Below are 23263 nucleotides of genomic sequence, written 5' to 3'. Positions count from 1 at the left end.
CTTGTTCTCAACTAGCCTACCTGGTTAAATACAATAAAAAATAAAAGCCTATTTTTTCTGTTTAACTGCATTGTTGGAAAATGACCCCTAAGTAAGCATTTAACTGTTAGTCTACGAAGCATGTGACAAATACAATTTAATTCGACATAGCCTAGGCTACTATGACAACGATTGGAACAAAATATCAGAATTAGGCTGCCTGTCTAAACGCAGCCCACATTTCTTTGAAGACGTGTTGTTTTGAAAGACAGACGATTTATCCAATCTCGGCACAATATTTTGTTATCTCGAATCTGCACTCTCCAATCAGTGAAAGAAGACAGGCGCCCTATTTTGCGGCCGACTGTAATGGGAAGATTGTTCAACCAATTTCAGGACAAAAAGTGGCTGTGAAGAACACGGTTTGGCTGCAGGTTTGTTTCATAATAGTTTAGCTAAAACAAATAATCAAAATAGGTTAGTGGTTCGCGTTCAATTATTTGAGGCTGTTTGTGAGTTAACGTTATTTATTTTACATTTTAATCAGTCATTTGAGGACACGCCTCGAACTGTATCGCTAATATTAGCTAGCTCGGAGTCGAGCCTAGTTAATTTAGTTACCCAAACGTTTGCGGTTACCTCCGTTGAGAAAAGTGTAGCTAACGTGGTCAGTCATTCCTCAAGCTAACGTTTAGCTATGCAAAAGGGCCTTCGTTTTATACTGTAGTTGGCTAACTAGCGTGAGTTAGCTAGCTTGCTAACTCGCCTAGCTACATACAGCGCATGTAACGTTACACAAATGGATTTAGCCAATAATCATAACTACCCGGTTAACGTTATCCAGATAACAGGTTCAGACAACGTTAACAGAAACATAACAGCTGACTTCTTGACAACAACAAAAAAATGCGCTAGATAACGCGTTACTGTACATATGTGTTTGTGCAGAAGTAGCTAGCTAATATAGGCCTTCAGAGCTACCAAGTAATCTAGTTGGGTGGCAAGCTAACGTTACTAGCTAGATTACTTCCAGTGTTGCCACGCATTGGGTCATTGACTGGCTAACGTTAACTAGCTAGATAAATAGCTTGTCCACATCAGTATTAAGCAGACGTTATTAACTTGCTAATGTCATCCCTTTCTTACACAACACCCACACCAGAAGTAACTTATCTAGCTCGTTACAATGAGGTGGCAAACTACCCCCTACAAATTGTCGGGCGACTAGTGTTAATTTTAGACCGGTTAACATTACATTTAGCTACGTCATCAAGCGGCAACCACTCGTATTTAGGGCGGTGATTTGATGTTTTACGTTAAATTACAGTATAGGAAGTACACTTGTGTATTCTGTGGCACAGCAATAATGAATTAAAGTAGTCTAAAGACCGGCAGATGGCGATATTAAGTTGTGCCATCTTACCGTCCAAATGCATTGTATGCAGCCGGCAATACATTCATATCCTCTGTGCATGAAATTAAAAACGGGGGAAAATGTGTACTTTCCTTTCCCACCAGCTGCTACTGGAGTGGCTAAAAGCCAATGCCGGATGTTTTCAATCACGTTCAGCCAATCGGGTTTAAACTCAGACCAGGGGGTCAGTTCATTTTAAGCAAGCCTGTTGAGTTGGCAGCGTCGCATTAGTGGAAACAAAGACTGTTCAAGGCAGTCCTGGATGTAACTAGATATGATAATTTTAGCTAACCCTTTTCCTAACCATAATCTAATCGTCCCAACCTGCCACTAATTCTCCTAACCTGCTCCATAAGGGTTTCCTCACCGGTTTCCTCACCTGTTTCCACTAATGAGATTCAGCACTGCATTAGGTTAGGGGTGGGTGGGGGCTGCTGCAACGTGATACAGAACATTTAGGATTATAATTTAGCTAGGAGGAAATCAAAGCCTATGCTGTCTGAATTGAGAATGTTGTAGGTAAGAAACGGTCCACGAGGGATACGAATGTATTGCCGGATGCATACAATGCATTTGGACGGTAAGATGACACAACTATCGCCATCTGCCAGCCTTTGGGATATAATTTTAGTTGTATGCAGGGGCAAGGCAACAGGTTTGATTAGTGACAGGATTGGTGAAGTCTTGTCTGACAAATCCTCAGTCCTCAAGAGGCATGGTCTTATTTCCATTGTTGCCTTCCCACAGCAGATCCACAGAGAGGAGCCTGTTCACATTTCACCGCTGGTGCAAGACAATGGAGACAGAAATCGAGCAGCAGGAAGAAGAGACCACGTTCAGCAACACTGACACTAACGGTAAGACATGAAGGCTATTCTGTCAGTACACTCAGACATATCCAACTATTGGAGAAAATCAGTGCTGTCAGTCTTTACAGAAGGGACTACTGGTATAGCTGCATGCTGGCACCATGACTGCATGTCAGATGGCCATGTTTTTTTGTTGTCCAATTCACTGCTGTTTTGGGAGCAGTTCTGCCCAGTTTTGATCCAGGAAGGGGAGTGGTAGGGGCTGAACACATGCTGGGTGTATGCTGTTGCCTGGCTGGAACATGTATAGGGCACAGTGTAGCATCAGGCTAACGCTCCAGGTTTCTCCCATCAGGTAAACGCCCTGCCGAGGACATGGATGAGGAGCAGGCCTTCAAGCGCTCTCGCAACACAGACGAGATGGTTGAGCTGCGGGTACTGCTGCAAAGCAAAGTAAGCCTGTCAACAGAAATGGGATTTTAGGCCTATTCCTTTTAAAAATCAGAATTTCCTGATAGTCCGCTGAATGATACACAACAATCTGACCCATTATTCTGTCCCTAAGTAAAACCCTCGTTTCCCCTCAGAATGCTGGCGCCGTTATCGGAAAGGGTGGCAAGAATATAAAAGCCTTACGCACAGACGTGAGTATACAGAATTGGCATCATCAAATCTTTTCCTCGACTAGGGGATTTGCTGTAAAGCTATAATTATTAGGACTGAGAATTGCTAGGGACCTCAGGATACGATATCACAATACTTGGGTGCCAATACAATATGTATTGCGATTGTCATGATTGTGGCGATTCTCATGATTGTGAGAATTCTGTGTATTGCGATTGGACGTTCCAAATGTATTATTGTTTACCATGTCTGCTGCAGAGACAAGGGGGAGCATAAGGACGAGGTTTGATCACTCAGGGAAATAGTTGCTGGCTTACTACTTCAAAATTGGAGAACAACCTATAGGATGAAATACCAGAGTTTTGACACAGCAGACTAGCGTGAGCTAATGCTACTTACAGTAGCAAATAAATATGTACAATGCATTCGGAAAGTATTCAGACCCCTTGACTTCCATTGTTAGATTACAGCCTTATTCTAAACTGGATTAACCCCCCTAAAATGACAAAGCAAACAGTTTTTAAAATGTTTGCAAATTTAAACTGAAATCACATTTTTATAAGTATTCAGACCCTTCAGATCACTACTTTGTTGAAGCACCTTAAGCAGCAATTACAGCCTTGAGTCTTCTTGGGTATGACACTACCAGCTTGGCACACCTGTATTTCCTGCGTTGTCTTGGCTGTGTGCTTAAGGTCATTGTCCTGTTGGAAGGTGAACATTCGCCCCAGTCGGAGGTCCTTAGCACTCTGGAGCAGGTTTTCATCAAGGATCTGTCTCCCAGTCCCTGCTGCTGAAAAACATCCCCACATGTGGGTATGATGTCTGCTAAATGACTTAAATGTAAATGTAATGCTGCCACCCCCATGCTCCACTGTAGGGAATGTGCCAGGTTTCTTCCTGATGTGACGCCTTCCATTCAGGCCAAAGAGTCTTGTTTCTCGTGTTCTGAGAGTCCTTTAGGTGCCTTTTGGCAAACTCCAAGCGTGCTGGCATGTGCCTTATACTGAAGAGTGGCTTCTGTCTGGACACTCCACCGTAAAGGCCTGATTGGTGGAGTGCTGCAGAGATGGCTGTCCTTCTGGAAGTTTCTCCCATCTCTGGAACTGGAGCTCTGTCAGTGACCATCGGGTTTTGGGTCAGCATTTAGGTCACCATCGGGTTTTGGCTCACCAAGAAGAGTCTTGGTGGTTTCAAACTTCTTCCATTTAAGAATGATGGAGGCCACTGTGTTCATGGGGTCATTTAATGCTGCAGAATGTTTTTGGTAGCCTTTCCCAGATCTGTGCCTTGACACAGTCCAGTCTTTGTGCTCTACAGACCATTTCTACAACCACTTGGCTTGGTTTTTTTCTCTGACATACACTGTCAACTGTGGGACCTTAAATATACAGGTGTGAGCCTTTCCAAATCATGTCCAATCAATTAAATTTACCACAGGTGGACTCTAATCAAGTTGTAGAAACATCTCAAGGATGATCAATGGAAACAGGATGCACCTGAGCTCAATTCTGAGTTTCATAGCAAAGGGTCTGAATACTTATGTAAATAAGATTTCTGTTTTTTATATTTGCAAAAATGTCTAAGCCTGTTTTTGCTTTGTCATTATGGGTATTGTGTGTTGATTGATACATTTTAGAATAAGGCAGTAACGTAACAATGTGGAAAGAGTCGACGGTTTTGAATACTTTCTGGGTGCACTGTATATGTATAGATATCATATTGTCCAAAAAATATTTAGATATGGAACTTTTTTCTTCTTTTCTCCCATCACTAATAATTGACGTTGTATATCTAACATTTTCATAGACATTATGGTATCCAGCAACCCCATTTCTAATGACAACCCTAACGAGCCCTATTAAACAAATGTGATCCCTGTAATTAAATGGTTTTCCTCTGATAAAAGTAATCTCCCATCTATAGACTGACTGTCATTGTTTGACTTGATTGGTCAAATGGTGCATGTCTGAAAGTTGGAGGTACAACTGCAGCTTTATTTTATACAGTAGTCAGATTCTCGCTTTCCCAAATGGCACATCTATAGGTTGGCTCATGTGGACAGACATGGTTTGGCTCAATTGGACCAGACTTGGGGTTGAGGGTCATTGGGGCATTCTCATGGTTCAGATAAAAGGAAACAAACCTCCCTACTGAACTCTGAATATGTTTTCTAATGCCCCTTACAGCCTTGAAACTAAACTGGACTGTGGTGATGTCCCTTCAACTGGTGTCTCAAAGCCTGAGCGGACCTATAGTCTGTTACAACCTCTATAGCCATGCAGTCCATTTAGCTAACAGTGTGTTGTTTGTTAGAGCTGGCTCAGTCTAGTCGCCGTTGTTCTTTTTAATAAAAAAAAAAAAAAAAAAAAGCAGTATAGTGATGGAGTATAGCGTGTATTCAATTAAAATGTATTCCTTCTCCCCCTCTTCCCTCTCCTTTACTTTTTTATTTTTGGCCACCTTCCTCCGTTGCCCATGTACTGGATCGACATGCCCCTCCTGCGTTGCCCACCTTGACGTTGGCCCAACCTCCGCCCCTGAACGCCCGCCCACCTGACACCCCGGTTGGCCCCGCCCCACCCCGCCGCCCGCCCACAAACGTGCCCCTCCTTAAACGGGCATCTTACTTGACATCATGTGATTGAATGCCCTTGCCCAATGCCAACCTCCACGGCCAATGCAGTACAATGCCAGTGTATCAGTCCCTGACAGCAGTGGCCCAGAGCGGTATGTCCCACCAGTTATTGCCTCACTGCCTGATTAGAACAGAGAAACATGTCTTTGATAACCTGCCTTCTGTTTCATTTTAACATTTTTTTACATATAGAACCCCTCCCCTTCCCCTTTATCAGGAGACGTGTATTGTTCCATTGAATTTTTCTGTCTTCTCCCCCCACATTTAGGTATTTCCATTTAATTTGGACGTTTTTTTGTCAATACAAATGAAGTCACTTGTCCCGTACAGGGGGAGATTTCAAAATAATAATCCTCCACTTTCAGTAGTTCTTGTTGAACTGTTGGATGTTTCCTTGCTGTGATATTATTCGTCTTGAACTGTGGAAAGGAAAGCCAATGATATTTCTCGCTCTGTCCTTCTGGCCCACCTTGCTCCCCCCTGCGCCCCTCCCCCACCCCACTGTTCTCAACATCACTGTTCATGATCTGAGCGCTCAAGCTCCGCCCACTCTGTCACTCATCACTGTCGTCTCTTTTTTTTCCCCCTTGTGCTGCATCTCCCTGTTTGGTTTCTCTCAGGCCCCCCATCGGTCCAGACTGCCTGCCAAACCTCTCATCCCCCCCGCTCCTGTCCGCCACCTAGTGGTTACCACTCGCATCCCCCCACCCCTGCTTTCTTTATTTGTTTCTGTTCTACCCCCGACCCCCTGTCACTATGAGAAGTTTCACGATTGTGATGGCGAGTTTATTCTATCTTTTTTTAAATTGCTGCACATGATGGTTAAAAGAAGGCTTCCCCCCCCCCCCCCCCCCCTGACTGTGGCCAGCCTTGTGCCTCACGTTGTAATCTAACGCCCTGCCAAACCTGCCCCATTCCAATCTTCCTGTCTTTCTTTGTTGAATGTGAGATAAGCGAGTGCATGTCAAGTTGCTCGTATTTCAGGGAAAGCCAAAAGATGTACAGTATACAGCAGTCCTCTTCCTTTGCTTTTAGTTTTTTCAACTCTTTGTGTGACCTTCACGTGAGTGTTGGTCTTGAAGTAAGTTTTCTTTTACTTCTGTTTTTTTCTTTTCTTTCTGTTTTGCCTCATTACCTGTGGCCACATGCCATTCCCTAACAGGATCCTGAGTGTGAGTGCAGATATTGACACTATCGGAGAGATTCTGCTGAAGATCATCCCTACTCTGGAAGAGGTGAGTCCCCCGTGGCCTCCAAAGACATATACAGTACATGTGTAGGTTTGTATTTTTCCGGATCCTCAGTCGAGAGTTAAAGGCCGTATTTGACCTGACTGATCTGTACCTGTTTTTTCCTAGTACCAGCATTATAACGGGATTGATTTTGACTGCGAGCTGCGTTTGCTGATCCATCAGAGTTTGGCCGGGGGAATCATCGGGGTGAAAGGTGCCAAGATAAAGGAGTTAAGAGAGGTAAGATGGGATCCTGTTGTCTGTCATGTGTACACCACTGGTTTCAAAATGCTGACTTGACTCAGTCCATAGTCATGGGTAAAGATAAGTGGAAATGTAGAGTGCATGTGCTTGATCAGTCTTTAATCGTTGTTGCCAACTTGTCCTTAGATGGCTATATGGGGAGTGTATTGGAAGATGTATATTATTTCATGCTCAAAGCTGAAGAAGAGTCATTTTGAACATTTGGCATTGTGTGGGTGTATTTCATGCTGAGCTTCCTCTGTCTCCACCAGAACACCCAGACCACCATCAAGCTGTTCCAGGAGTGTTGTCCTCAGTCCACTGACCGTGTCGTTCTGGTTGGAGGGAAGCCAGACCGTGTTGTTGAATGCATCAAAGTTATCCTGGACCTGGTATCTGAGGTGGGTGAGAGTTCAGTTCTGAGCCAGTGACCACAACACATTCACCCATCACCAGTGTCTAAACATGGAAACTCACTGAAAGTCAGTCACTTATACTAGAATTGTACTGATTTTAACAGCAGACACTTTTTTTTGTTTTGTTTTACATATTCCATTTACAACAGTTGTGGACATTGTAGTAATTTCAGAGCTACATTTCTTCACAGGGCTACATACATATAGCATCTCCATAGTATTATCCATCTTTCTGTAGGCTCCTATCAAAGGGCGCGCCCAGCCCTATGACCCTAACTTCTACGACGAGACGTATGACTACGGCGGCTTCACCATGATTTACGAAGAGCGGGGCCGGCGACCCATGGGGGGCTTCCCCATGCGGGGCAGGGGGGGCTTTGAACGCATGCCCCCCGGCCGCGGGGGCCGACCTATGCCCCCCTCCAGACGGGACTATGACGACATGAGCCCTCGTCGGGGACCGCCCCCTCCCCTGCCAGGTAGAGGAGGGCGTGGAGGGAGCCGGGCTCGAAACCTGCCCCTCCCCCCACCACCACCCCCAAGAGGAGGGTAAGGAGCTTAGCTTCCTTTTTGGTCTTTCAGTGACTTGTTTGTTTATGGCTACCTCTTTTTTTTATCACATTCAGTTACTCCGTAAAAAAAATCAAACCCTGTGTGTAAGTGCCACAGCTTCCCCACGACTGTTTGTCATATACATCATCTCAGGAATTTCTCCTATGTTAACGCGATCAAATGGCCCTAAGTCATACTATTAGACTAGTCCTTAAGGTTATCTTTAAGTTCTCAGTTCCACTGAGTCATGTTGCCCGTGTTTGTTTGCAGAGGGGACCGGTTCTCCCACCAGAGTTATCACGGCAACATGGACGACAGACCAAAGTAAGTTATTTGTGTAAAAGGCAGAAACTGCAAAGTGGTTAGGGTGAAACTTTTCCACTTCTCCAAATCAGCATAGTTTTTTGGAGAATGGAGCTCTCGGCTGTGGAGTTGAATATGTTGGGTTTACTCTTCTGTTGATTTAATGGGCGTCAATATGATTTTAACCATGGCACAGTAGCTATTCTGTCAACATGACCTCTTTTCCTATAAGTGGATGACTATATGAACACCACATCTGCATCGGTGTCCACCAATGAATACTGATTCCAAAACAAGTTGTTGTGGCTCTTCACACTCTCGGGTGGCTAAACGAAAAGCCAAGAAGGACTTGTCACACTTGTGTTGTATGGACTTGTCAGCCCGTTGGTTTGGGGGGACACTGTCTGTCCACTAAAGGTGGTAAACTGAACCCTCTCCATCTCATGCCATGTTAACCCTGACAACCTCCCATCTTATCGAAGCAGCGACAGGAGAGGAAGACCAGGAGACCGCTACAACAGCATGGTGAGTGACCTCGGCATTTATGTGTTTGGATAAGGGTTTACGCATGGTAGAGCGAGTTAGTCTGTCAATTGCCTGGTGTTATAATAGTAGGCAAGTCGACACAGTTTGGATTGTCATAGCTACTCTACTTATGGAAATGGATTGGTATTGTTTTCCTGTTCTAGTGAAAGCACTGTGGTTTGGACACTGGCGCTGCTCTTCAACGAGCGAGCGCACTGGTTAGGCCTCTTGTTGCCTGGCAACAGTTGTCTCCTTGGTTACCAAGGAGCAGCTGAGTACATAGTCTGGAGCTGCTAAACTAACAAAGGAACTTGAGGTGAAACCAAAGCGATTTCCGGGCAGGGTTGGTAGGGTCGTACCAATAATGTACATAGTCGAAAATGAATAGGGCAGCTAAGATTCATATGCGCAAATTATGGAGCTCAATCTTAAATGTAAACTAGTATTGACTTGATGTAGGTTTCAGTGTTGTAATAAACTTCTCATTTTGTCTTTCTCTCTTTCCTCATGTCCTGCTGAATACAGAGTGGTGGATATGGTGGTGAGTCTCCGCTCTTCCACATTTACTTTTGGTCATGGTAGTCTCTACCCTGTTTGAATGTCTCTTAGGTCGGGGTAAAGACCTTTCTGTCCAGTAAGCACCACCAGCTCTCCCCCTGTCCTTTGTCACCCTGTTGGTCTATGTTGTCTGTCAGCCACAATGTGACGTATTGTTATTCTTTTCCTCCATCTTTTCAAAGACAACAATTCTTCGTGGGAGCCCTTTCAGTCTGGTGAGTGGAAAAGGATCACATTTGCATCATGTCTCATTTTGTTGCTTCTGTATTTTGTTGTCGTTTTTATAAAGGGAAGACTTTCCCCACAACAGTGGATAAATTCTAAATGATATCTCTTGGTCTCTCCAGGTGGCCGAGGGTCATACAGTGACATCGGGGGTCCCGTCATCACAACACAAGTGACCATCCCCAAAGATGTGAGTAAAGGATCAAATAGCAGTCCCAAGCATAATCTTACCACCACACACACACACTTCCATAAAATATGTACTGGAGAAAAAAAAGAGTTGAGATTATTTCCAATTGATCAGAAACTCCTCACATAAGCCTCTATTCATACATTGTTGAAATTACCCCTATACCTGGTTGTCATTGTGTCAATCACATTGTTGGGGAAAAGTAACCCTGGCTCCTCACTTGTCGTAGCTGGCCGGCTCCATCATCGGGAAGGGTGGCCAGCGGATCAAGCAGATCCGTCACGAGTCGGGAGCGTCCATCAAGATAGACGAGCCACTAGAGGGCTCAGAGGACCGCATCATCACCATCAATGGAACACAGGACCAGATCCAGAACGCCCAGTATCTACTGCAGAACAGGCATGTGCTAGCACCCTTTCCTCTTCTCCGGTGAAAGCAGTATGGTGGAAACCTATTCAACCCGTCACCTATCAGTGGTAATCAAGGAAGAAAAAAAATAGTTGTTCATGACTAATGGAAATGAAATTGAACATAATGGAGTTTTAGAAATGATTCCTGGGGTTCCTTTATTCACTTTTCCACTGTTTTGTGTTGCAGTGTGAAGCAGTACTCTGGTCGGTTCTTCTAAACAGGAAAGTGGAGTGAAGCCAAACTGCCATGCGCATTCTCTCCCTCAGAGCCAACATTCCCCTGCTTTGGGTAGATGTGCTCTCCCCCGGTCATTTAACACACCATCTTTTAATTAGAAGAAGTTTGGAAATTCTCTCAAAGCTGTTGAATGAATCCCTGTATTTTTTTTGTGCTGCTTGTTTTTTTTTCTGGATTCTTGTGCTGTTCTGTACTTGGAGTAAACTCATGTGTTCTATCTCTGCCTCCCCTGAGCCACTCCTCCCCCCAGTCAGTACAGCATGCAGAATGTAATCTTGTTTTGTAAGGAACATTTTATGATTAAAAAAATAAATGTAGGTTCTTTTTGCTTATTTTTTTAAAAACTGAAAGACTAGGTGCTGTATAAAAACTGAAATATACAGTAATCATTGTTTTATTTCGTTGGTTATCTGATGGGGCCAAAAGGAAAAGTACTGTTGATTTAATTTCAGTGTACGTTTTCTACCTGATTTCAGATGTTTAACAAGCCACTCATAGGGATTTAGACTTGCTTTTGAGTCAGTTTGTAAGCATTTGTTACATTGTAGATGGGATCTTTGTAGACGCCAGTCAGTTTGCAAGGGAAATGTAGCCTTTCTGTCCATGTGAGTGGAATGTTCGCTCTACCCCTGTCTGTAGTATCTGCTGGAAGTCTGAGTAATAAAATCTGTGCCACCTTTTACTGAACGTGTGGTGGGGGGCAGGCATAAACAATTATCACATGTAGGGCTAACGCATCATAAGTACAAATGAACTGTTTACTTGCTAGTCGAAACTTGGACATTTCCAACTTGCTGATTCTCTGAACGCTGCACGTGTATAACTAAAACCAGTTAGCAAGTCTGACATTTCTTAATTCCGACTAACACTTCAATGCAGCATAAGATTAATGTGCAACAATGTGACATCAAATTTAAGTTCTGTATGGTCAACATACAGTAGGCAATAACATGGAGCCTAATGATATTTTTTTAAATGGGCTAATTTTACCAATATATGTAGGTAGTGGACTGCCCACCGTTTTTATTTGACAACTATGTTTCCATCCAATTGGCGACAGATTTTCATGTCAATATTCTAAAATCAGCTTAAAAACAATTGTACATTTCAATGATATTGACCTGTTGCGGATTAAAAGGGTGTGCGTGATGACGTAGTTTACATAACTTTTTGTTTATGTACAGAATACAAGTTAAATGGGTTTATCGTGTTTACCTCTACTGATGGTTTGCGTTGTAGGCCTATTGCGAATGCGCACTTTGGTCTTGCCACATGCGCTTTGATCAACAGCTAACAAATACTGTGCGGGTGGGATAGCCTACATGAGAATATTCTATATATTCAAAAGGCAGCCAAACTTCGATCAAGTCTCCAGAATAAGACGCTCGATATTTATTGGAAAGTTAGCATCGATCACCGCTTGCACTTTCACCACCTTGTGAAGTTAATAACAAATCTGTAACTTAATCTGTAGCCTAAACTGCATTTTTTTCAGAGTCGTAGTGGGAGGACCACACACCATATTGTATAACTAAGTTTACTTCGATATGATTCGTATATCAATATTTCCGTATAAAGCCAAGGCGTTATTACCATCGCCATTTCTCGCATCATTCATTTTATCGACCGTCTGGTGTGTGTTGTCGATATTTAGAAAGTTTACCGAAAAATGTGCTGTTATCCGGCCTATCGTGAAATGTTTTATCAGACATACTTTACACTCGTAAAATTGTTGGATGGAAACGTGGTTATAGTAACGTGCTGGCGCGACATGCCCTCATGAGCCTTTCCCATCTAAACACACCCTCCTAACGTCACATGGATCGGGTCTTGAGTGTTGCGTTACGCCGGCACAACACGGCAGCTGCAGTAAGAATGGCTAGAATTGTGTCAAAATAAGAGTCCTCTACTACGAGAGACTGTCCGACCCTCCTTCACTCTCATGGGCCAACACTTTTTTAATTTGGTGAAGATGATTACGATGTAGATTAGCATTATGTGGGAAAATGCAAATAAAGACTAGGATGAGTGATGAAGTTGAAGAATTAAGAGGGTGTATGAAGAAACATGTTTTACATGTACTTTTCTGTGTGGAGCACTTTTATTTGGAAGGCTCTTGCCTTTTTGCTGCTAGGTTCACATAGGTTACAGAGTAGCCTGTATTCTGTACATCATGAAATTATAAGATTGGACAAGCAAAGGTGAGAATAGAAAACAAATGGAGCAAAGTTAAACAGTCTATTTTCAAGAAGACATTCAAACGCACCATATTGTGGCATGAGATACTTTTTTTTGATATTCCCGTGTAATAATGGAATTTAGTTTTTTATACATTTGTGGCGATGTGGAGTAAAAGTCCGCCATAGTCACCCACCACGCCCGGAGTTCAACATTTGGAGGTAAAGATGTGCTGGTATTTAATTATTCATTATCCCACAGATTGACTGCTACCCAATTTGGCTGCTACTGCATTTCTTTGGAGGACCGCAGTTTATATAAAAATAAAATAACGTGGTCTATTTCTGCCAAATGTTTTTTTATTTTTTTTATCTGGGAATTACATTTGCGTTATTATTGCGCTTGGCTGTTATTATTGCGCTTGGCTTTTACTGCCTAGTCTGTACGGCACTGTACTGAACATTCAGGCTGAGCTGAGGGAAGTATTTTTAGAAATATAAATATCTTTTAAAATTATAATTGTTTTCTTTCACTTTGGGAATATAGGTTTACCTCTTCGACCCAAAAGTAGCCAAAGTGTTTTCAAGGGAGTCATGACTTTGAACTCCATAGGGGCATGTTGCCTCAGCGAAGAGGGAAAGGAGGCTCGGCGGATCAACGACGAGATCGAAAGGCAGCTTCGCCGGGACAAGAAAGACTCGAACCGCGAGTTCAAGCTGTTGCTTCTCGGTAAACTAAGTTCTGAATCCCAATCAAAGCACTGATATGACATTGAAACAATGTTTAAAATAATGATACATTGTATGACTATCATTGTTACACGGTTGGCTCTGTTATTTCAATGTACACGCCTATAATAAACTTGGCAATTATATTCAAATGAGATATTGCCAAGAAAACAATGTTTATTGTTGTGCATTGTCTTTAGTACTCTTTGATGTTTATATAACTTGAATATGTTCACACAACCAGCTCAGCTTGCTGGGAGTAAAATAAATGATAACTTAATGTAAGAATGCTGACAGCAAATGGGCCAATATAGTTTGTTAGGCAACTAAGGAAGTGTTACAATTGCTACAATAATCACTAGGTTGTTAAATTGCAGAGGGGGACACATTTCTTAGAAATCATCGAATCGTGTCATGGATCACCACCCATTTAAATTAGTAGATCAGAAATCTATTCCAGTGGCATACTGTACATACAATGCACACACAGTAGCCAAAACCTCCGACACTTTTGTATCAACATTTAATGGCCAACACAGTCCCTCTCTTCCGTAGCAGGTGACAAATTGCAATTGCTTTAATCTAAATTTAACTTATTCATGAAATGAACAATATAAAGATGACACTATTATAAGCTTAAAATGTGCCTCACTTTCATCAGCAACCTCCGGCTACTGTGTGGGTTAGTGAGAAGAGAGCCACTGCACACATTAATGGTGTTTAAAAGTAGGGATTTAAAAGTGAAACTGAGTTCATCTCTGAGCTTTTTTTCTCCCCAGGGACTGGTGAGAGTGGGAAGAGCACCTTCATCAAGCAGATGAGGATCATCCATGGGACGGGCTACTCCGAGGACGACAAGCGAGGCTTCACCAAGCTGGTGTACCAGAACATCTTCACTGCCATGCAGACCATGATCCATGCTATGGAGACCCTGCAGATCCTCTACAAGTGTGAAGGCAACCAGGTAACCCTTTTGTTGTTTATTCTATACCGACTTTTCCCGTTTATTGTAAACATTTGGTATTGGTCGCCCACAAGTCTGTTGGTGAGGAGTTTTTGCACCATAAAACATTTTATGGACCTGTGTTTTTCTAGACCTTGACACCTTGTAATCTCACCTGGAAAAACTATGAGCATTAGTCATAGCCTCTAGTCTAGAGCAGGGATATTCAACCTCGGGTCTGCGGACCACTAGGGGTCTGCGGAGGTACTGCATGAGGTCCCAAAAATAAAAACATAAAAAAGTATATTCCCCCCAAAGTTTTTATGAATATCGCTAGCAATCACATACTAAACAAATTTTGAATTACATACCTACAGTATAAAATAGGAGACTCTTATTTCTAATGATAACTTTAGTTCTCAATTCCTAATATCACTGGAGTACCTGACATAGTCTGTTAAAAAGTACCTGTGAGAGCACCAATCGCTGCAAAATAATGAGTAACTATCTCCCATGTCTATTCATTTAAAAATGTTGATTAATTCTCCTTGCCATTATCATTCACCTTATTATAAAACATGAAACATATTTCTAATGTATGATCGGGGGTCCCTGGGCCGCCGGTTTGGCTGGGTGGGAGTGCCTGGGCAAGAAAAGGTTGAAGAACCCTCATTTAGGGGCTTTCTGGCAGGTCACATTGTCAGAAAAAACTCCCGACCCTAGCTGTAATGGCCAGGCCCATGTTTGTACAGACCTTTTATTCATTTCTAGAGGCTCTGTGAGGCTTGTAAGTAAGGGGTTAGATGATGCCATAATTTTTTTATTTCACAGTATAAAAACAGTATGGGAATGAGGTAGGTGAAAATGGGTGGGCTAATTACCAATAGACTATGTACAGCAGCAGCGATCGGTTAGCTGCTCAGATAGCTGATGTTTGAAGTTGGTGAGGGAGATAAAAGTCTCCAACTTCAGCGATTTTTGCAATTCGTTCCAGTCACAGGCAGCAGAGTACTGGAACGAAAGGCGGCCAAATGAGGTGTTGGCTTTAGGGATGATCAGAGAGATACACCTGCTGGAGCGCGTGCTACGGATGGGTGTTGCCATCGTGACCAGTGAACTGAGATAAGGCGGAGCTTTACCTAGCATGGACTTGTAGATGACCTGGAGCCAGTGGGTCTGGAGACGAATATGTAGCGAGGGCCAGCCGACTAGAGCATACAAGTCGCAGTGGTGGGTGGTATAAGGTGCTTTAGTGACAAAACGGATGGCACTGTGATAGCAAACTGGATGCAGTCTGAGTAGAGTGTTGGAAGCCATTTTGTAGATGACATCGCCGAAGTCGAGGATCGGTAGGATAGTCAGTTTTACTAGGGTAAGCTTGGCGGCGTGAGTGAAGGAGGCTTTGTTGCGGGATAGAAAGCCGACTCTTGATTTGATTTTTGATTGGAGATGTTTGATATGAGTCTGGAAGGAGAGTTTGCCGTCGAGCCAGACACCTAGGTACTTATAGATGTCCACATATTCAAGGTCGGAACCATCTAGGGTGGTGATGCTAGTCGGGCATGCGGGTGCAGGCAGTGATCGGTTGAAAAGCATGCATTTGGTTTTACTAGCGTTTAAGAGCAGTTGGAGGCCACGGAAGGAGTGTTGTATGGCATTGAAGCTCGTTTGGAGGTTAGATAGCATGTAACTGGAGGTTATGATATATGTAACTTTGTTTACTTTCTGCCTAGCTGGTGATGTCATTAGTTACTGAGCAGGATGACAGACAAGGTCTTGTAAAAGGTACACGTGATTGACTGTTGGCCTACACAAAGTAGGGAATCTCCACGAGAGAGACAAATATACTTTGCTGACCTTTCTATCCCGTAAAACCTCCATATAATAATCATAGAAATTCACTGCTATGTGCTGCCTGCCTCACAATAACAACCCATTTCAATTCTCGATAGGTTTGGGGCCAAGCTAACACAATCCCTTGCCTGCCATTTACAAGAATGTGATCACTCAGACAAATGCCTCTCTACGTCTCTCAAGTAATGATCTCTTTCCCCTTCTCTTTGTCTTTCTCTCACCTTTTTCAGGGCCATGCAAATATTGTCATTGAAGTGGACGTGGAGAAGATCACGTTTACAAATCCGTACATTGACGCCATTAAGAGTCTATGGAATGACCCAGGGATCCAGGAATGCTATGATCGGAAGAGGGAATACCAGCTCTCAGACTCTGCCAAATAGTGAGTAAAGCAGTCACCATTATCCGCCTCTAGTCTAGACTGCCAAACAGTGACTAGACACAGAGACCAGTAAATAACTACTCCCTAACTCTTGCCAAATAGTTTCCCCTGTGTCCAATACCAGTTATGTTAAGAAACATCTCATTCTCATACATAACAGGCTGTGCAGATTTAGGTAAGCAATGAAGAGGTACAATGACCAGATTGCTTCCTATTGTGATGCTCGGGTGAAAGATTACATATCTAATGACCTCTGTGTTTTTCTGAGAAGTGATATAATGAGTAACAGAACTGTAAACAGAATAATAATGATACTAACCCCAGCCCTCTCATGCCCTTTCAGCTACCTGAATTCACTAGACCGTATAGCTGAGTCATCTTATGTGCCGACCCAGCAGGATGTGCTCAGGGTCCGGGTCCCCACCACAGGCATCATCGAGTACCCCTTTGATCTCCAGAGTGTGGTCTTCAGGTAAACATCCACATAGCCTACTACCTACCATCTCCCTGTCTGGTGAACACGAGTAATCAAGATTATCCTAGAAGATTAAACTGTTATCAGAGGCATCATTTTGATTTACTCAAATACAAATTGACATTGTTCCATGCTTTACAGTTCAGTACATAGTAATGGCATTTTAATAACTCATCATAACCCATTAGAAAAAGTTTACTCTGTATTCTCTATACCTGCTTGTTGAGCGTTTTCCCCTAAACCTCATCTTGCTGTGCTGCTGTTCTCAGGATGGTGGATGTAGGTGGTCAGAGGTCCGAGAGGCGTAAATGGATCCACTGCTTTGAGAATGTCACCTCCATCATGTTCCTGGTGGCTCTCAGTGAATACGACCAGGTCCTGGTAGAGTCTGACAACGAGGTGAGTTTGGCCATTGCGGTTTCAACAGTCCAAAGCATTATGATGTTTTTAGAGGACATTGTATCAGTCCACGGCAGCCATGTTGGAGCCTCCCGGATAATGCCGACCAATGATAGTCAGCTAAATATTGACCATTTTAAACTGTGCTAACCAACTGTAATGCTTGAACTCGTGAATGGGGTAGATGGACTGCTAAGAGGCAGAAGCATGACATCTTACTAGAAAGTTGGACAAACTCTCTGCCTCTTGCTATCTCTCTATGACTGGCTCTGTTCTAGTGGAGGAGAGGATCAACCGAGAAAGACAATCAACCAGTCAGTCCTAACACAGAGACACATTGTTCCAGCGCTAATGTTTAATAAGCCACAAACCTGTTATGTGAAGATGACCCAGATTTCCCCAACCCCCCCCCAGCTGATCTCCATTCATACTCATTCATAGGGTTGGAGTTGGACCTTGCCTGCTCCCAGATCTCTACTTTAGCCAACCCCTCTGACTGTTGTTGCACGACAACTCCGATAGTTGTAGGAGTTGGCTAAATGCACATACAGATCTGGGACCAGCCTACGTGTTCTCTTTTTTGGTAACACACCTGCTACTTGAACTGGACTTTGACCAACTCAGGGTTTGCGCTCAGTGTTCACCTGCAGGGGGAGCCCTTCAGTCACTGTAACAAATATTGGAACACACTCGAAGCCTGGCTGTTGCACAGTATTTGCGTCATGCACAATCACTGCAAAGTAATTGTGCACACTGACTGTGTAGATCAGTGGGTCCAACACCACCTTGATGGAATAAGAAAAAAAAAGAGTTCAAATACCAGTAGTCTCTTTAACATTGTGTGTGTGTTCATTTTCTTTACACAGAATCGAATGGAGGAAAGCAAAGCATTGTTCAGGACAATAATAACCTACCCATGGTTTAAAGATTCCTCAATCATACTATTCTTAAATAAGATTGACTTATTGCAGGAGAAAATCTTGTTCTCACATCTGGTGGATTACTTCCCTGAATATGATGGTAAGAAGTCCTTCTTTTCATGGACCTAATGACAAGAGCTTCATTTCCATGGACCAGCTAAATGTGATCATAAGCTACCAATGCAAAATGGAGTAGCATTCAGTGATTGTATTACTGATATAGTGTATAGATAAAAACACCCTCAATAAACCCTATTAATAGCATACTCACCATAAAGTATTGTATGTACGATGTAGCCATCTAACATCATTTACATGACCTTGCCCCTTATGGCCTATAATCGATCCTTGAAGGTGCAATTTGCAAACTTTTTGTCCCCTGTGGCCACAGAAGGACATTCACAAACAATCATGTTTAAACCTCAAACAGCACACACACTGTTCCAGTTAAGGAAATCGGTGGGCCGTACACTTTCAAAGACCCTCCTCTTCAGTCCTGTTGGGCCAATACCTTGTTCCATTAACCGGAAATGAAACAATATTTAATATGTATCGCTTTAGACCGATATAATAGTAAAAAAAAAAAAAGCATGTCATAATTTCATGCATCATAACTAATCGTATCTCCTCCTCTCAGGACCCCAGCGGGACCCACAAGCAGGAAGAGAATTCATCTTAAAGATGTTTGTGGACCTGAATCCAGATAGCGATAAAATCATCTATTCCCACTTCACCTGTGCCACCGACACGGAGAACATTCGATTTGTCTTTGCCGCTGTCAAGGACTTCATCCTGCAGCTGAATCTCAAGGAGTACAACCTGGTTTAAAGACTCCAGCCGACAGCAGTTACAGACTTTTAATGCAATCTGCTCCAACAGCTGCAGCCAGAGACCAGGGCCCGGAGCCATAGTACAAACTTCTTCAGTATGACTGGTTGTCTTCCACTACGCTGAAACCCTACTACCCACAATGGGAGTTGAAGACTGCATCTACAGAGCATTTCCATAAATGGCTGGATTATTTCCAATGGATCAACTGCTCACCCCTGCATTTAGTTTTAAACGGGCATCTTTGATTTTGTTCACGAGGTGTGTCATGATGATGAATAATACGGTGCCTTTTTGAGGAAAGATGATTCTGGTGTACATTGAGAGTTATTAGGAACTCTTTGTAAACCATTCAAAACACATTTATAACAGTGTAAACACACTGCAAATGAGAGTTAAAGTGCTTTGATTTGCCACCTGTCTCTCTGAGGACTGTTGACCCATGGCTCTCTTGTCAGAGAATGTCTGGTTGACATTTAGATAACTGCTATGCAGCTCTTCACCTAATATCCTCCAGCGGGTCACAGTCGCAGTCTATACATTGTTTACGTATTTAAATGAGTAGTCATTCTCTGGGTCAGAGGATAGAATAAACAATCATAATCATCACCTAGGACGTGTAATCTAGCATACAGGTATTATTTGCACAATTGACACATTTAGTTGTTTTTCTATTGGTGTATACATTGTAAGTGGGGCTTATGTGTTGCCAAAATAGTATTACCTCTATTGACTGAATAGCCTGTACTGAAGTGTGAAATCTGAAGCTGTACCACCACATTTTTAGCTGAAATTCTGCAGTTGTAATACTGTACACGTCAATTACCAGTGTTATAACATAACAATATTTGCCCCCACTAAACAGAGCATCATGATACTGTTCCTCATCCAATAAGGGAATGTTATCCACTTAGACAAGGTCTATCGTTGATCCGTAACATTGCTTTTTGTCGGTCCTTTGTATTCTCAGTGGAGATGTACTGTATTGCTTTGGCACAGTTTCAGTTCAGGGACAACTTTGATTAGCATTATTGAGTCACTCTCTGGTTTCAAGATCCTTTGTGAAAAGGGCTGAAAATGATTCCCCATATTGTGTGTGTCTTTCTCGCTCTCTCTCTCTCTCTCTCTCTCTCGATATATATATATATATATATATATATATTGCACTTTGTAAATACAAACTGGTACAGTGACCTCCTGTGTGTTCTCTTGTTTCAAGGTCCCGTAAAATGAAAAGTGTCGTAATTCTTACCTGCTGAATGAGAACGTTGGGTCCAATGACCTGCTTTGAACACATGCGTTCATTTCTTGAATCATATATGTAATATGAGAGTACAAATAAATACTAATCAGAAGGTTCTCTGCACTATTTCATTTGTGTCAATCAATCTGTCGTTACGTGCCATTTTTAAAGTCTGTTGAAAATAAAGCATATATATTTTGCTTTCTTGTCAAATGATTTTTGGAGCAATGTACATGTTTTGAAATTTTGATGGAATAAATCATTCCAATTTACGCAACATCTTTCTCTGTGTTTTTTTTGTTGCACTACGGTGTATATTTGTGTGATGATTGCCACAGAATCTATGGCATAGAGGGAATGCCATAGATGGTGTTGGAGGATTACACTGCCACTCATTGTTTGTCATGGGTTTTAATGTCCGCCTGCCTTCTCTCCCAGCTCATCTGTGAGAGTTAATGCTCTCTAATCCTTTCAGTGATATCCATCTGGTCAAAGACAGCATGGCTGCAGGGAGAAATGTACTGCTACTGATTTAGAGAGCATATTTTCTGTTGTGGATACCATGTGGTTCACATTGACAGGGACATGAGTGTAGGCCTATAGGATGTGTGTGTCAGCTTCATATTATTTTCACCAAGGAGACCAGGGTGGCTGCTATCATAGTAACACTTTCCTGTAGACGTCATAGGGCTAGGCTACTCCTTTTATGATGTCATTGTTTCATTGTTCAACTGGCAGGCACACACACGCCTATAAACCCAATGTGTTTCAAATAGCAACAGATCAACCCAGCCTGTGTGGCACTGGTGAGAAACCTTCTCTACTTGGCACAGCATACATGTGACATAGTGGTCAAATTATAAAGAAATACAACATAACTTTTTGTGGGCGGGTTTAGTTTACACACTACTCCAGGTTTCGTGTACTAACCCAGACAGTATAGGCCTAATAGAGAATGTAGCTTCGGTAATTTACCTCACCTTAACTCACTGGCTTTACCTGCACGGTAGGAATGCCACCCGGTCAGACCGCTCAGCTCTTCATACAGGTAGAATGACTTCTGAATTTTGAAAGGCCACCTGTTACGAGAGAGAGGACGTTCTCTCTCAGGGAGGTCGGTTGGAATATAAATCATTTATCCATCTACCTCACCTGAAATACGGACAGCCACAACACAGCACCAAAATGGGCGAATGCTGTATGTCAGCTGAAGACTCGGAGAGACTAAGGATACACCAGGAGATTGAGAGACAGCTTCGTCGGGAAAAGAATGAATTTCACCGGGAGAAAAAGTTGTTGCTTTTAGGTGAGTCATGGCGTATGCGATCATGGGTAATTGGTCATTCAGAGGGACCTACAACTTTTTGCGCTTGGTGTGCCTATTCAACTAGGCTAATTCATGTTGACCGAGTTATGACATCAAATAATTGTTATAGGAATAGCATAGATAGCGTTTCCAACAATTATTTGGATCTTGCTGATGAAAGTGTGTCTTTCCTCAAGTGGTATAGCCTACCACCCTCCTCTGTGCGATGCGCGTTAGTGTAAACCTGGCTATAGATCAGGTATTCCCAAACTGGGGTCCGCAATGCCGTTAGGGGTCCGCCAAATAAAAATGTGATGAAATAAAAATGTGATTCACATTTTTTTTAAACCCCCCAAAACTATCTTTCTTTTTTTCCTTCACATTTTCAAACAGTCCATTTATATTTTCCAACGGGTCTATACACTCGGGTGAGTTTTTTTTTCTCGCCTGAGTAGCCTCGCTTCACTGCCAAAAAATAAGTAAAAATTAAACAGCGAAATAACAATATAAATACAGGTTGCCAAATAATTAACAATAACAATAATTAACATCCAATCACATCAACTGTTACTCTCTCGTGGTAATTCCACCAATTCCATGTTGCCAAACGTTCCTGCTGCTCTTTCAGATTGTTCAAAAATTGATAAATGGTTTAAAAAAAAGTGAGGCCTGCGTCCATAGAGACACATACCAGCTCTACTGGTAGTACTGCTACTACCAGCAGTACTACACCTGCCACTTTCGACTACACAAATTGTTCTGCTTCCACGAGCACATCCAATGCTAGCATCAGTAATTCTTCATTTGTTGTTAGCCCAGCTAGCATGAACACTTTAGGAATCTGATGCAGCCAAAGAGCTACTGCCCCCTTACCCTGGAAAGCACCGAACAACAGACATAGACGTTGGACCATCGAAGAGGCACAAATATGATGAGAACTACATTGATTTGTGGTTCACTTATATTGGGAGCAGTGCCTTTCTTCGGCCACAGTGTGTTGTATGTGCATAAGTACTATCTCACAACTCAATGAAACCTTCACTCTTGCTCTGACATTTAGAAACAAAACATGGCAATTTGAAAAATAAGCCACAGGCGTTTTTTGAGCGAGAATTAGATGACTTTCGAGTAGCAACAGATACCATTACTAAGACATGGCTAGAAGTGTCTTATGTGGTGAGCTACCAAGTGGCTAGGACAGGCAAGCGCCATACTATTGTGGAGGATTTAATTATTTCTGCTGCCGCGGAAATGGCTGGGACAATACTGGAGGAAATGGCCAAATGAACTATACAGACAATGACTTCATCAAACAACACTGTTTCATGACACATCAGTGACATGGCAGCAGATGTTTTGAAACAATTACTGCTTCGCATACAAGCCAGTGAATTCTATGTGTTACAGCTGGATGAGTCAACAGACGTGGCGGGCCTGGCTCAGCTCCTGGTGTATGTCCGTCACATTTATTGGGAGTTAATTAAGGAAGACATCCTCTTCTGCAAACCAGGACAATAGGAGAGGATATATTTAAAGTACTGGATAGCTTTGTGACATCAAATGGACTTGGTGGGCAAGATGTGTTGGTATCTGTACTGATGGAGCAAAAGCCATAACAGGAAGAGATATTGAAGTGGTAATGTGCTTGCCA

The 23263-nt window shown here is 42.6% G+C and overlaps 3 protein-coding genes across 7 annotated transcripts in view; all 3 read left to right on the top strand.

Moving 5' to 3' along the window:
• The first annotated feature begins 259 nt into the window (after positions 1-259).
• On the top strand, positions 260-10673 carry LOC124048623 (heterogeneous nuclear ribonucleoprotein K-like). 5 transcript variants are annotated; one of them, XM_046369596.1, is made up of 16 exons: positions 260-413; positions 2141-2250; positions 2558-2655; positions 2790-2846; positions 5513-5556; positions 6627-6699; positions 6829-6936; positions 7212-7340; positions 7594-7904; positions 8178-8231; positions 8693-8735; positions 9261-9276; positions 9476-9508; positions 9641-9708; positions 9938-10184; positions 10306-10673. In XM_046369596.1, exons 2-15 carry the CDS (start codon positions 2190-2192, stop codon positions 10139-10141), a joined length of 1299 nt encoding a protein of 432 aa, XP_046225552.1. In that variant the 5' UTR covers positions 260-413; positions 2141-2189; the 3' UTR covers positions 10142-10184; positions 10306-10673. The 5 variants fall into 5 exon arrangements, with proteins under 5 accessions (XP_046225552.1, XP_046225553.1, XP_046225551.1 ...); XM_046369597.1 differs by having other exon boundaries at positions 6823-6936; positions 8696-8735; positions 9938-10107; XM_046369595.1 differs by having other exon boundaries at positions 6823-6936; positions 8696-8735.
• A 1261-nt stretch (positions 10674-11934) lies between these two features.
• LOC124048624 (guanine nucleotide-binding protein G(q) subunit alpha-like) lies at positions 11935-20583 on the top strand. The gene is made up of 8 exons (XM_046369598.1): positions 11935-12755; positions 13081-13263; positions 14042-14226; positions 16290-16441; positions 16785-16913; positions 17186-17315; positions 18182-18335; positions 18873-20583. Exons 2-8 carry the CDS (start codon positions 13128-13130, stop codon positions 19061-19063), a joined length of 1077 nt encoding a protein of 358 aa, XP_046225554.1. The 5' UTR covers positions 11935-12755; positions 13081-13127; the 3' UTR covers positions 19064-20583.
• A 510-nt stretch (positions 20584-21093) lies between these two features.
• Positions 21094-23263, top strand: part of LOC124048625 (guanine nucleotide-binding protein subunit alpha-14-like) — a 30178-nt gene continuing 28008 nt past the window's right edge. Inside the window, exon 1 of the mRNA XM_046369599.1 lies at positions 21094-21612. Coding sequence (XP_046225555.1) covers positions 21492-21612 — 121 coding nt within the window. The 5' untranslated portion in view covers positions 21094-21491. The remainder of the gene's footprint in view (positions 21613-23263) is intronic.

This window comes from Oncorhynchus gorbuscha, linkage group LG11 (assembly GCF_021184085.1).
Source record: "Oncorhynchus gorbuscha isolate QuinsamMale2020 ecotype Even-year linkage group LG11, OgorEven_v1.0, whole genome shotgun sequence".
Lineage (NCBI taxonomy): Eukaryota > Metazoa > Chordata > Actinopteri > Salmoniformes > Salmonidae > Oncorhynchus > Oncorhynchus gorbuscha.
The sequence above is the reverse complement of the archived record's forward strand: the minus strand, read 5'-3'. Positions and strand labels throughout refer to the sequence as shown.